General features: G+C 39.3%; 1 protein-coding gene across 1 annotated transcript in view; it reads right to left on the bottom strand.

Annotated features, from left to right (window-relative positions):
* myo3a (myosin IIIA) overlaps window positions 1-14411 on the bottom strand; it is a 355589-nt gene that overhangs the window by 246471 nt on the left and 94707 nt on the right. Inside the window, 2 exon segments of the mRNA XM_048606878.1 lie at window positions 269-414; window positions 2634-2710. Of these exon segments, the coding sequence (XP_048462835.1) occupies window positions 269-414; window positions 2634-2710 (223 nt within the window).

Raw genomic sequence — 14411 nt, forward strand, 5'->3', positions numbered from 1 at the left:
ACATCCCTGGACACAACGGGGCAAGGTAACATAGGCAGTCCACTTAACCCACATACCTTTGGACTGTGGGAGGAAACTGGAGCACCCGAAGGAAACCCACACAAACACATACAGTTGGCCAAGGCTGGAATTGAACTCAGGTCCCTGGCACTGTGAGGCAGCTGTGCTAACTACTGAGCCACTGTGCTGTCAAATTTCTGAAAAGACTTTAAACATGGATATAACTTTAAAGGTTAAGCCAACCTTAATGCACACAAGATTGAATTACCTGGGTATCTTGAAAAGTGCCCTCATTGGATGTAGATCTGTTAGTGGTGGGTTACCATCTGCAAGTTCAATGGCTGTTATACCCAAGGACCAAACATCACATCGTACATCGTAACTGGAATCCAGCTGTTGTTCACATGCTATTACCTGATCATCAGGAAATCAAATATACAGCCTCTGTTACCAGCAAGTATTGATAGAGATGACATTAGCAAAGGAATATTGATCTTAATACATCTATGATACTTCAGAAAATCTCAACTGTACATGACTTACACGACACATTGTCAAAATAATTGTGCTGGCCAGTCAATGTTGAGTGGACATGCTTTTCTGTGAATTTCATGACTTCAGTTCCTCGAGGCAAACTTCACTGTGGAATTTCCTGAATTCTCTTATGAAAGCAAAATACTGTGGATGCTGGAAATCTGAGACAAAATCTGAAAATGTTTGAAAAACCTAACACGTTTGGAAATATCTGTGGAGAAAGAAACAGAGCAAATGATTCAAATCCAAAGACTAAAATGAAAGTTCCAAAATGGCACCTTTGGACTGGAGACCTCCACTCTGTTTCTCTCTCCACAAATGCTGCCAGATCAGCTTAGTTTCCAGCATTTTCTGTTATTATTCCTGACTTCCCTTCTTTTTATTATTAAGGGCTGGGTGTGTGGCATTGGTAGGTCTTTCCCAAATGATTTCCAGTCCCATTAACTTCAATTATGTCGTACAGTTTAGCATTCCCAGTTGCATTTAAATATGGATTACAGATTAAGGTAAGTTTTTTGCTCTGGTTTCTATTTAGATTAATATTGATTTATATAAAATACTGTAGCCTTTTGTTAATGGATCTGGCTTACTATAACGAAAGAACACAATATATTCTCAATGCTCAAAAATTTTTGCACTGTTTTGCATTATAAAATAAAGTGTAACCAAGTGAAAGAAAGAAGGGTCACTGGATTTGAAGTGTTAACACTGTTTTTTGCTCCACAGATGCTTGCAGACCTGTTGAGTTTCTCCAGCACTTTCTGTTTCAGATCTCCAGCATCCACAATTCTTTGTTTTAATTTATTATGAAAGAAAGATGGACTTTTGCATCCCAATGGAATTCTTCCAGAAAAAAACATCATTAAGTCAATTCTGATTGAGGTTGAAATCATGCTGTGTCATATTAATGAAAGGCAAATTAGCATGTTTTATGATACTTTTAACAAAATCATGAAGCTTTGAATGGGCTTCTAGCTTTATTACAATCACTTAAGAGGAAATTCTCACAAACATTTTAACACATTTGTTATTAATATCAACACTTTGACACACCTCCCCTCCTTAATTCTATTGTTCAGTTGGCTAGATGTGGACACAAATAAAACCAATGGCATAGATTTGATTCTAGTTCCTGTTGAGGAACACTTGGGACCTGCTTCTCTGTCCTGACCCTGTCCCTGAGACTGGAGTGATAACTAATCACCAATGAAAAAATCTGCAAAGGAAACAGCTCAGGATGAAGCATCAGCAGACAATGAACCACGGACCTGGCTTTGGGGAGAGCCCATATAAATGAATTCTAAATTGCTCTTTTACACTTTTGATGATCATGATTGACTGCTTACCAGTAGAATTCCATATTGTAAATCTCAGGTTTGCAAGGGAAATGCAAAATACAAAAGGCGTTTTCTTCTGTGTCTTGATGATGTGCATGGTAGACATTGAAGTGAAGTCTCCAGCTAACATTGTGAGAAGTCGAAGTCAAATGTTCAGGTCATTTGAATTATGCCCTACCTGGGACATTTCAAATGGTCTTTCATTGGGTGAGGTAGTTAGTTTTATGGTTGGACTAGCAGTGTAAAATGGACACAAGTAAAGTCCTTTTTTCCCCCTTTTCCTGAGCCGATAAAGTGAAATGTGACAAAGTAAACTTGACAACAGATGTTATTGAAATCTGGTTTGGCACTCCAGCATGTGATAATCTGAGTTTTTTTGTGCCTGAGTAAACTGCTTCAGTTTGTCTCACAAACAAATCCTGAGCACTCTATCTAAAGTCAGTAGTGAAGGGAGAAGACTTGTAGCTAACAAAATGCCAGACTGTGTAGCTGAAAACCTTTTCCCCAAATGAAAGGACACTTGAATGACACTTTTAGTTCCTACATTAATTCACACTCATGAGGGAACGTATTTGACTCTCCACATTATATTGTCCAACTGATGCATTTTGTTCATCATTCAAACATATATAAACTGTAGAAGATGATTATTATGAAAAGCTCTGAATTCAGTAAAAGAACAAATGTTAATGCAGAGAAACCAGCACTCAAGGGTTGGGTAATGATGCAGTTAGGGACTGTCCTTTGAGTTTTCTTACGTACCTCTGGGGCCATCCAGAAAGGGGTTCCAACAGATGTGTTGCAACGCAGACGAGTGCTAGTTAACTGAGCTGAAACACCTAGTACAGGAATTAGACCAATGTTATCATGAAGTGAAGCTGACATATAGCCCGATAGCACTACAGACACTCCTGTGACCGACTGCACCTTGAACCGCTGTTATAAGAAAGAGCTTCAGTAACCCTCTTAAAAGAAAATCAAAAGTTAAAGAAAAATTGGGATGAATTTTTAGATCATTTTCATCCTGTACAATTCTGTTGAGTGTTGGTGATATTACCGGAGAAATTTACACATAAGAGTGAACAATTTTGGGACTGCACTATTTAAGTGCTATTTGGGCACAATGGGCTGGACAATCTCCTTTGCACTGTACTGTGCTATAGCAATGAGACCAACATGTGAGGGAACTGAATTATTATCAATGTAGGCAATTTGTCATGTTAGTAGTGCAGTTAATTGTGAGTGCAAAGTCAATTCTTATGCTTTAATTTCAGGATGAATACATTCTGATGACATTCAGCAATGAAGGGAAGTATAATCCATTTTTATTTATAATCAAAGGGAAAATTGCAATTTTCCACTGCAATGTGAGGCTAATTTCACCATTTGTGTTGTTATTGCACAGAATAATCTTTTTTCAAGTCTGTTTCTTGCATCCTTGATTTGATGAATGCAAGATGTAAAGTTTCAACTTCTAGTCTCCTTTTAGCAACTTTTAAGAAAATAACGCTGCAGAAGTGAAAACACCAGCAACCACAGAAATAAAGGGCTGAATTTTACATTCCTTTGGCTAAGTCCAAGCAGAGTCGGGTTTTAAGGAGGGATAGCCATTGTGAGGTCTAGTGAGTTTTCTAGACATATCTTACCACAGACGCCTCATGAACTACCTACCCTGTACCATGGCATCCACTCATATCCCATTCCGGCCCCATCTTACCACAAGTCACTCCCAGATCAACTTGTCATTCTCCAAATACCTTGGTACACACCGGCATCCCTTGCTCCTGCGCCATCTTCAGAAAGCTGTTGAAAACCTGGACATCTGACAGCCCAGAGCTGCCCTGCACAGTTCCTGACATTTACCTTGACCTGGTCTACAGGGGGAAATAGTCACCCCACATTACGGACAGGGACCTGGAGTTCCTGTTAGACTAGGTATTGCAAAGGTAGCACCAGAAGCCACAGTGCAGGCCAAGACACCAGACCATGCCAGCCTGGTCTGAGACTGCCAGCCATGTTACAGCACTCACACAGCCATCTGTAGGAATGTACAGCAGTGTGGAAAGAAGATCGATGCCATTCTTCCAGTCTGCCAGTGTCACCATCTTCTTTCCAATATTCCACACTCATTCTATCCCTGGTACTGTACCCACCTCCCACCCAAACTAAAGCTCCAATGCTGTCACTAATACCTGCAACATCTTCCCTTACTTGCTGTCACTCCTCCTACCACTAACTCCACATGCCCTCTGTGGTACCTACTCACCAAAAATACCAGCCGTGCCACCCACTTTCCTTCCCTGTAATAGCCCTCTCTCTTGTTTCAGGTAGAAAACTGCCCCCAAAAGGGTGGTAAGACTCAGGACGGGTGATGGGCTGCCTAACGTTCAGCTACTCCCCCTTTACGTGGAGACCATCCTTGACTGATTGACCATTTCCAAGTATTTGGACTGATTCTGGAGCCTGCTATTGACTTGCTGTCAGGAGACGCCTGGAGCAAACACTATTTCCCATTGCTTGATTTGAGGCCTGCAGACAACCATGACAGTTTTCCTGAGTCTGTGTAAACAGTTCTGAAGAAGACGTATTGAAGGTCAAGGTATTAACTCTGTTTTTCTCTCTACAGATGCTGCCTGAGCTGCTGTATTTCTCCCGCACTTTCTGGGTTTATTCCTTCCTTTGTGTCTGCACTAAACAGTAAAGCAAGACAAAGGTAACATGAGCCAGTATCCATGGAAGAGGGTGAACCGCACAAAAGGGCAAGTCAGAGATGCTATGAGTGCCCAGGTAAGCTGGTAATGGGTACCACTATGATAGCAATCAAAGAGCTCAGAAACAGCCTGGTCCAGTCCCATGAGCTGGATGCATGTCCCTGAGTGTACAGTGTCTTTGTTGCAGCACCATAATGTGCAGCCCGAGATGCAAATTTGAAGTGTAGAAGTACCGTTGAAATGGATTGTGAATGAGGATGCTTAGAGGTGCCACATATCAAATGCCAATGTCCATGAACATGGTGTGTATGTGCCCAGTGGCAATGGTACATGCCCTGAAATGTTGGTACCCAGTGTCCAACACAGATGTTTTATAGTACAAGTGGCAAGCTGAATCCACCTGCTCTGGCTTCCATGAAGACTTTTCTTGACATTTAGCTTGTTTGGTGAGTTTGATAAGACAGCAAGATGAATATTCATGATGTAATACAACTACAATAATATTAGTTAGCTGAGCTGTCAACAAGGTGTTTAGCATGCAATAATCCCCTTAATTGATAACTTGCCATTGCCTAGTGAGAAACCTGCGTTGCAGCTTTTGAAAAATAAAAAAAATGCAGCAAGGTGCTCCTGATGTCAGGAATGGCCTCACCAGACTTCTCATCAAATTCCACCACAAATCTCTTTATAGTCAATGTTGCTCAGGCAGTTTCTGTCCAAAATCTTCATAGGTTTCTTTCACTTAGAGTTATAGCTTCAAAGAGTCATACAGCACGGAAATAGATCCTTCAGACAGACTCATCTGCACCAACCAGACATCCTAATCTGATCTACTCCCATTTGCCAGTATTTGGCCCATGTCCCTCTGGACCCTTCCTATTCATGTACCCATCCAGATGCTTTTAAATGTTATAATTATACCCGCCTTCACCACTGCCTCTGGCAGCTCTTTCCGTACACACACCAACCTCTGCATGAAAAACTTACCCCTCATGTCCTTTTTAAATCTTTTCCCTCTCACCTTAAACCTATGCCCTCTAGTTTTGAACTCCTCCACCCGAGGAAAAAGATCTTGGCTATTCACTCTATCCATGCCCCTCATGATTTTATAAACCTTTACAAGATCACCCCTCAGCCCCTGATGCTTCAGGGAAAAATGCCCCAGACTATTCAGCTTCTCCCTAAAACTCAAAACCTCCAGACTCGGTGAAATCATTGTAAATCTTTTTTGCATTCTTCAAGTTTGACAACATCTTTCCTATAGCAGGGAGACCAGAATTGAATGCCTAAGCAAGAGGCCTAACCAAGGTCCTGAGATAGTAGGAACTGAAGATGCTGGAGAATCTGAGATAACAAGGTGTAGAGCTTGTAGCCAGAAATGTCAGCCTTCCTGCTCCTCTGATGCTGCTTGGCCTGCTGTGTTCATCCAGCTCTACACCTTGTTATCTCTTAACCAAGGTCCTGTACAGCTGCAACATGACATCCCAACTTCTTTATTCAATGCACTGAAACCAATAAGGGAAGAGTATCAAACATCTTCTTCACTACCCTATCTGTGATTCCACCTTCAAGGAACTATGGACCTGCACGCTAAAGTCCCTTTATTTGGCAACAATCTCCTGGGCCCTACCATTAACTGTATAAGTTCTGCCCTGATTTGCCAAGTGCAACACCTCATATTTATCGAAATTAAACTGCTCCCTAAGGCTAAATAAACCCCATGGCCAAGAATTAGGTTCAGACAAGCACTGTCCAAAACTATAAGCATTTTCTCCCAATGAGAGTTGTAGGTGATGTTGCCAACTAGGTGTTTTATCAGACCTAATCCAACTATCACAAAGAATACCAGGAACACTTGAACTCCTAAAGTCATACTGGGCCCTGGCATCATTTTGTTTTTGATTTAGATATTGTTCGAAGGCATTGTTAGGTTTCTCTTCTGCTTTTGACACAAAAGCATGGGCGAGCTTAAAGATTTGACATTGAATGTTCTGGGGTTGGGTGTAATTGCACTACATCAACCATCTCCATCTATAACTGACTGTATGACAGCAGCAAATTTACTTCAGTCATATTACTTCTGGGGCTATAACGTATAATATGATGATCTTAATCCTGAACTTTCTTTACAAAACATTGTGTTTTGCTTGGTGATACTTTCAAGTTGAGCATCATCCAGTTTTGACATTAAGATGCCTATCAAGTAAAACGCAAAGCAGATCAGTTTTGACATGCCACTTAACATATAGCTGAGGTAATTTGATTTGTACCATTTACAACAAACAATTGACATAATTATCGTGGAATTTGGATTTCAAATAAAATGCACTCAATAGGTTGCTTCACAGTAAAAGTAAAATCTATGATATTTAATCACTCTAGTGACTGCACAAAAATTGAGACATTTTGAATAGCATGTGAAAAGGTGCATCGAATAAGGGCAATAGATTTTGCACAGAAGGGAAAAATGGATGGCAAGGTGAGAGTTGATTGAAGACAAGCATTGGCACGGCTCAGAGGATATATTTAGGGATGGCATCCAGCACAGATATCGTAGTTATTTTGCTGGATTTATAATCCAGAGAAGAGGAGTTCAAATCTTAAATTCAAGTTTATGAATTTGAATTCAATTCAAGAAATTAGGTTCAGTCAAGACGAGCATGAAGCTGTTAGCTTATTTTAAAAACCCTTCTACTTTACTAATGTCCTTTTAGGGAAAGTAACCTTAGTTAGTCTGGCCTTTACATATCTCCAGACCCCATCAATCTGAATGACCTGCAATTATCAACTGAAACATGTCACTCAGTTAATTCAAGTAGGACACTGCCACACTGCTCCTTCTGAACAACAAGCAATGGGTAATTAATGCTACTCATGCCATTTTCCCTATATCCTAGGCATGTACAAAGTCACAAACTCCCTAGACAAGAGACAAGTACTTGATTTCTTTTTAGAAGTTGACATGCAAACACCATATCAGGATATTGTAAAGTTTATTTTTAAGAGTTAGCCTAAACTTCCCTTATCATTTGTGTTACAGAGTTTTGTTTAGTGTTGACCACAGCAGAACCTGTATGTCCGCACCCTCCATCACAGTATTGTGTTGGTAAGAGGTGAGCAGATTTCATCATCAGGTCAGCCTTCATAAGAGGGATACTGCCTCCAAAGAGCAAAGTGTTTGTAGATAAGTGGAGAAGGTTTATCAAGCATGCAGTGCATTAAGGATATTCCTATGGAAATATAATATCATGTTACAGCATGTGATACCACTCTGATGAAAAACATTTCCTTACTCCTCCCATGATTCACCCCCCAAGCGAAACCTAGATTTCCAAACAACTTCTCACAAAAATAATTGGGAGAGTAACAGTTTATAATATGTATTGCATCTGCTGAAAAATACTATTAAACTCCACTGTCGTTCTTCTCCTGCATGTTTTCCTATATTGTCTGTGGAAAAATGCATACAAGTTGTTATCTAACAAATTATAAACAGCTTATTGGCTGAACAGACAAATAAAATGGAAGTCCTGCAATTATGAAGTAAGGTAAAAGAGAGCTTTCTACACTCTTTAAAATTTCTCCATGGAGAAAACTCCCACTTGGATTTTCCCAACCTACCTGCAAATACTTCTCCTTCAATGGTTACCCCAATGATCTCAAAAGTTCAGCAACATCATGAACGATATTTAACTGCAAAAGTTTCCACTTTCTTCACTAACGCTCAAAGCAACTGAACGCAAAATTGTTTCCAACCTCAGTCTGAATGCCCATCCAATCGCACTGAGCATGCGTGTGTGTCTTAAAACAACGAATGACATCTTCAAGTGATACTGCATTAGATTATGCAGCAACATGCTACTTAAAGCAGATAATCAACAGACTGCTGTAAGGGCACGGTTGTGGTGATTTTCCAAAACAGGGAACATGCATGGAGCCAGAATTCTCATGGGAGTAGCAGGTAGCAGATAGATTCTCTGCAGAGCTGGATTCAGTATACAATGTGTGGAAGCTGGGTAAAATTAAACATGAACTTGCTGGGCTAAATGTACATTCCAACATGCAAGGCACAACGTCCAGAAAAATAATACTTTTATGGTAACATATTTAAAGGAAAATATCTGCAAATTATAGTATATTTTCCCAAAGTTCTTAATGACACCAGGTTCAGAAATATTAATCAAAATTTTCAAAGCTGAAGTCATTCAAAAATGATACCCTTTATTATTACTATTGTCAGTAATCCAGGCATTCTCACTCGTGATATTACCATTTAAACTTTATGTCATTTCAGTTTCTTCACATAGCTTGGCTTAGTAGCTCCTCTCAGTTAATTCCCACATGTTATGTAACTCATTCTGCTTAAGGAAAGACATTCAAAACAATCAACAGAACCTAAGACTTAAACAGAAGGAGATTAAAAATTCATTTCAGTTTTTTGGAAGATGTAGAAGTTTTAGTGCTAACTATCTCCAGGCAGTCATAATTATATTAGGAGCAAGAATGGTCACTAAAACAACATCACATTATTCAGGAATATCCTTTGTTTTCAGCTGGAATTCATAAAAGTTAGAGTAGTAAGTGATTAATTTGATTTTAAATTGTAAACTGCTGATTCTCGTTTCCTCCCTTCTGGAGGGAAAATCCAATCCTTTGAGTTTGATTTATAGAACCTGATTTGATGGATCCACTTCTGAAGAAGAGTCATATTGGACTTTAAATGGTTAAGTCTCTTTCTCTCACCACAGATACAGTCAGACCGGTTGGGTGTCTCCAATGTTTTTTTAATTGTGGCTCTTAGGGTTTGGGGAGAAAGGGCTTTCTCATACTCGGTTTGAAAGAGGAGGCTTTGACTTTCCTTGAAGATCATATTATTGACCTTTGTGGTTCATCATCTTAAGTATGGAGAAAAGAATATTCTCTTTCACTTTCCTAGCCAGGAATAATTGCCTATACCAATGAAATTAACTAGCAAAGCAGTTACATAACTTCAACAACCCAGAAGGACAAAGGCAACAGAAGTGTGAGAATACTTCCATTTGTAGGTTTCCCACCAAGTCACAAGCTATCCTGACTTGGACCTACATTGTCGCACCTTAAATACATTGGGTCAAAATCCTGGAACTCCCTTCATCAGAGTGTGTGTCTGTCCCAGTTCAAGAAGGCATCAATACTTTCTCAAAAGCATTTAAAGATGGGCAACAAATTCCAGTGGAGGTGGTTGGGTGCAGGGGGGGAACAGGTTGAATCGATAGTGAAGGCAAGCATCATGGAGGGATTTGAAAATAAAGATAAGAATTTTAAAATTGAGGCATTGCATGATCAGCAGTGGGCATAGGGATGATGGGTCAATTGGTTTGAGTTGGTTTAAAGGTGGTAATGTTTTGGATGTACTGAAATTTACAAAAGGCCAAGGTGGAAGAGCATTGGGACAGTTGATTGTAGTTGCACAAATGAGGATTTTAGCAGCAGATGAGCTGGCATATGGTGGGTGTTGATGATGTTACATTGGTAGAAGTAGGAGGACTTTATGATGAAAGGGATATATGATTGGAAGTTCAGTTCATTATCAAGCATAATATCAAGTTTTGATTCTGTCTCAGGAGTAGCCAGGAAAGAGAATGAAGTCAGTGACTAGCAAATGGGGATTATAGCAGGGACTGAATGCAAATATAGCATACTTAAGGAAATAAACAGATTACCTTGAATAAAGTAAATGACATTCTACCAAAATAACATAGAAGCAACTAATGAGAAAAAATGACGAACTGAAAAATCTTGCTGAATTGTTTCATAATGACAATCTTGCCTTGTGTAGTAATAATTTGTCAAAATTAGTTTTCCATACAAATTGTGAAACAGAATTTTGGTACAACTAACTTGAATTTAAATTCACATTTTAGTATCTTGGTTGCTTTTCTTTCACCATCATTTAATAATAGTAAGTATTATAAATAATTGTGCTGTTTTTCAGAAGGAATAATGATGCTCCTTTCATATAAAGGTTGTATATTAAATACAAATGTAGTCCCAAATAAAAATGTGGAAGTGAAACAATAGGCTGTAGTAAAAGACATTTTCATATGGAATTATTAGAAAGCCATGTGTTTTCAGGCTGACTAAGCAGTATCAAAATGGAGCCTAGATGTATATTAGGAATCTGAACTTTACAGGTAACATGCTTTCTGCTGAATGACTATTATAATTCTCCAGTCTTAAAGTATTGAAACTGACTTGCTCTTAAAGAAGTCACCAAAAACTATTCTGATGCAAAGATCAACATAATTTATAGGTGTAAATATAAAACATGTTTATTCTCTCTTCATACAGTAATCTCATTGTAGCCTATCCAAATACATACTGACTGCCTGATGAATTCTGCTGGTTCTTCATATTTTTGAATAGACATTATTGGTTTAATGCAATCAAATATCAGAACACATCTGAGAAGAAATTGAACTCAAAAAGGCATTTTCAGTGCCATTTTTCTATTTTTCTAGTATTTCATAGGAAGGCTAAGAGTAGGATCTAACTTAAAAGAAAAACACATGGATAACTCGATGACTGGAAAATTTTAACGAACAGCGAAGAATGACTGAAAGGAAAATGTAGTGGGAGAAATTAAAATCTGTAAACTAGCAAAGAATATTAAAACAGAGATAGAACAAAATCCAAAAAGAAAGGGAATGGCTAAGTTAAACATTGATCCCTCAGCGGATGAGATTGGAGAATCAGTAGAGGGACATAAGGGAATAGAAAAGTCTTTGAACAAGTATTTTGCATCAATCATAGAAGTGTCCCTGGAATTACAAAAATCAAGGGGCAAAAGTGAGGCAGAAATACAAAAGAATGTTTATCACTAAAGTAGCTGGAAAACTAATGGGCTGAAGGCCGATGGGTGCCCTCAAATTGAGGGCCTGAATTTTAGAGTAAGTGGCTGCACAAATTATGGATGCATTGATTGCTCAGAGGTACGTTTACTCAGAGGTCATTAATTAATCCTGTCACATTCACTTAGGAAAAACAGAATGACAGAGTATTATTTAAAATGTAGTAGATTGCAGTATGAATTTGGTAGATTGTGAAATGTCAATGTAAAAATGAACCTGGGTGTTCTTGTACACAAGTCACTGAATGAAAGCATGCAGATGGAGCAAGCAATTCAGAAAGCAAATGACATATCAGCGTTTAGTGGAAGCAGAGCAAGGAAGTCTCAGTACAGAAACACAAGGCGTTGTACACATGACTACTTTTTGGATCTCTTTATCAAAGAAAGATGTATTTGCTATAGAGGGAATGTAGCGAAGGTTCACCAGTCTGAACCCTGAGATGGCAGGTTTGTTGCATATGAAGAGATTCAGTTGACTGGGACTGTGTTTGTTGCAGTGTAGAAGGGAATGAAAGGGAATCTCATTTAAGCATATCAAATTCTGAGGGAGCAAGACAGACTGGATGCAGGGATGATGTTTCCCATGGCCAAGGTGGTTTCCATAACAAGGAGTGATGGTCTTAGGATATGCGATGGGCCATTTTGGACAGAGATGAACAGAAATATCTTTACTCAGAGGTTGATAAATCTATGGAATTCCATATGACAGAATACTGTCAACATAAAGTCATTGAATATATTTGAGAAAGAAACAGACTAAAGGTGTTAAAGGATTTGGGGAAACAGTAGGAGTATGGAATTGAGATTGAGGTTTAGTCATGATCATGTTGAATGGTGAAGCAGGCTTGAAGGGTAGAATGGCCTTTTCCTGTTTCTATTTTCCATGTTTGTATATCTGTCTGTTCAGTGCTTTATTTCCTCAGATACTCCTCATATCTACAAAAACCATTTTCACATCCTGGCCTCCTGAACCAATATCATCTCTAACTATTGCGTAATTGTCATCCTTGATTAACAGTGCTACTTCAGCACCTTTACCTCACTTCCTCCTCTTCTTAAAGGTCATATCCCACCTGATCTTCAGGACCCAATCCTGTCGGCCTGCAATGGCTATCAGACTATATTTATGTACTTCAATGTGTATTATTAATTCATTTGCTTTGTTATGAATGCTGCACATATTCAGACATAATTTTTTTAATGTTGTCATTTTATTATCTTTGTAGCATCTAGACTGGAATACTAGTGTACTCCTAGGTTTATTTTATCTTTGTCTCTTCCTGGCATTCTCTGACCCTCATTTCATATATTACTATGTTGTTCTTTTACCTTGTTTCTAATATTTGATATGCCTTATCTTTCCACATTTGATCTCTAGCCTGCACCATTTACTTTAAAACTCTGTCTATTTCCCTAGTTATGCTGTACGTGGGCAAAATCAGCATGGTTTAATCAAGGGGAGGTCATGCCTGACAAATCTGCTAGAATTCTTTGAGGAAGTAATGAGCAGGGTAGACCAAGGAGAGCCAATGGATGTTATCTTCCTGGACTTCAAGAAGGCCTTTGACAAGGTGCCGCACAGGAGGCTGCCGAGTAAGATAAGCGTCCACAGTGTTAGAGGCAAGGTGCTAGCATGGATAGAAGATTGGCCGACTGGCAGAAAGCACAGAGTGTGGATAAAAGAGTCTTTCTCAGGATGGCAGCCGGTGACAAGTGGTGTTCTGCCAAGGATCAGTGCTGGGACCAGAAGTTTTCACTGTATACATTAACAATCTAGATGAAGAAACTGTGGGCATTCTGGCTAAGTTTGCAGATGATACAAAGATAGGTGGAGGGACAGGTAGTATTGAGGATGCGGGGAGGCTGCAGAAGGATTTGGACAGGTTAGGAGAGTGGGCAAAGAAGTGGCAGATGGAGTACAATGTGGGAAAATGTGAGGTCATGCACTTTGGTAAGAAGAATAGAAGCATGGACTATTTTCTAAACGGGGAGAAAATTCAGAAGTCTGAAGTGCAAAGAGACTTGGGAGTTCTAGTCCAGGATTCTCTCAAGGTAAACTTGCAGGTTGAGTCAGTAGTCAGGAAGGCAAATGCAATGTTGGCATTTATTTTGAGAAGACTTGAATATAAAAGCAGCGATGTACTATTGAGGCTTTATAAGGCTCTGGTCAGGCCACATTTGGAGTATTTGTGCAGTTTTGAGCCCCGTATCTCAGGAAGGATGTACTGGCCCTGGAGCGGTTCAGAGGAGGTTCACGAGAATGGTTCCAGGAGTGAAAAGTTTAACATATGAGGAACGTTTGAGGACTCTGGGGCTATATTTACTGGAGTTTAGAAGGATGAGGGGGGATCTAATTGAAACTTACAGAATACTGAATGGCCTGGACAGAGTGGATGTTGGGAAGATGTTTCCATTGGTAGGAGAGACTAGGACCCGAGGGCACAGCCTTAGAGTAAAGGAAAGTCCATGCTATTAGAACGGAGATAAGGAGAAACTTCTTCCACCAGAGGGTGGTGAATCTATGGAATTCACTGCCACAGAAGGTCAGGTCATTGAGCACTTTTAAGACTGAGATAGATAGGTTTTTGATTATCAAGGGTTGTGGGGATAAAGTGGGAGAATGGGGTTGAGGAACTTATAAGCCATGATTGAATGGCGGAGCAGACTCGATGGGCTGAATGGCCTAAATTCTGCTCCTATATCTTATGGTCTTATGGTATGCAAAAAATTCTGACCCAACACAGTTTAGGTGTTCTTTCTACCTTTTGTAGTTTGCTTGGAATGATTAATTGAAAAGTTTGCCTCAATTCAGCCTTTGGCCGTTACGGAATTAGATTTTTAAATAAATACATAGCTAAATACTTGAATTGAAATTCATGTCATCATAACGGTATGTTAGTTAGTTTAGCTGTCTCATCATTAACTAAAAGAACATTTGCT

The sequence above is a fragment of the Rhincodon typus genome, chromosome 2, assembly GCF_021869965.1.
Source record: "Rhincodon typus isolate 14 chromosome 2, sRhiTyp1.1, whole genome shotgun sequence".
NCBI lineage: Eukaryota > Metazoa > Chordata > Chondrichthyes > Orectolobiformes > Rhincodontidae > Rhincodon > Rhincodon typus.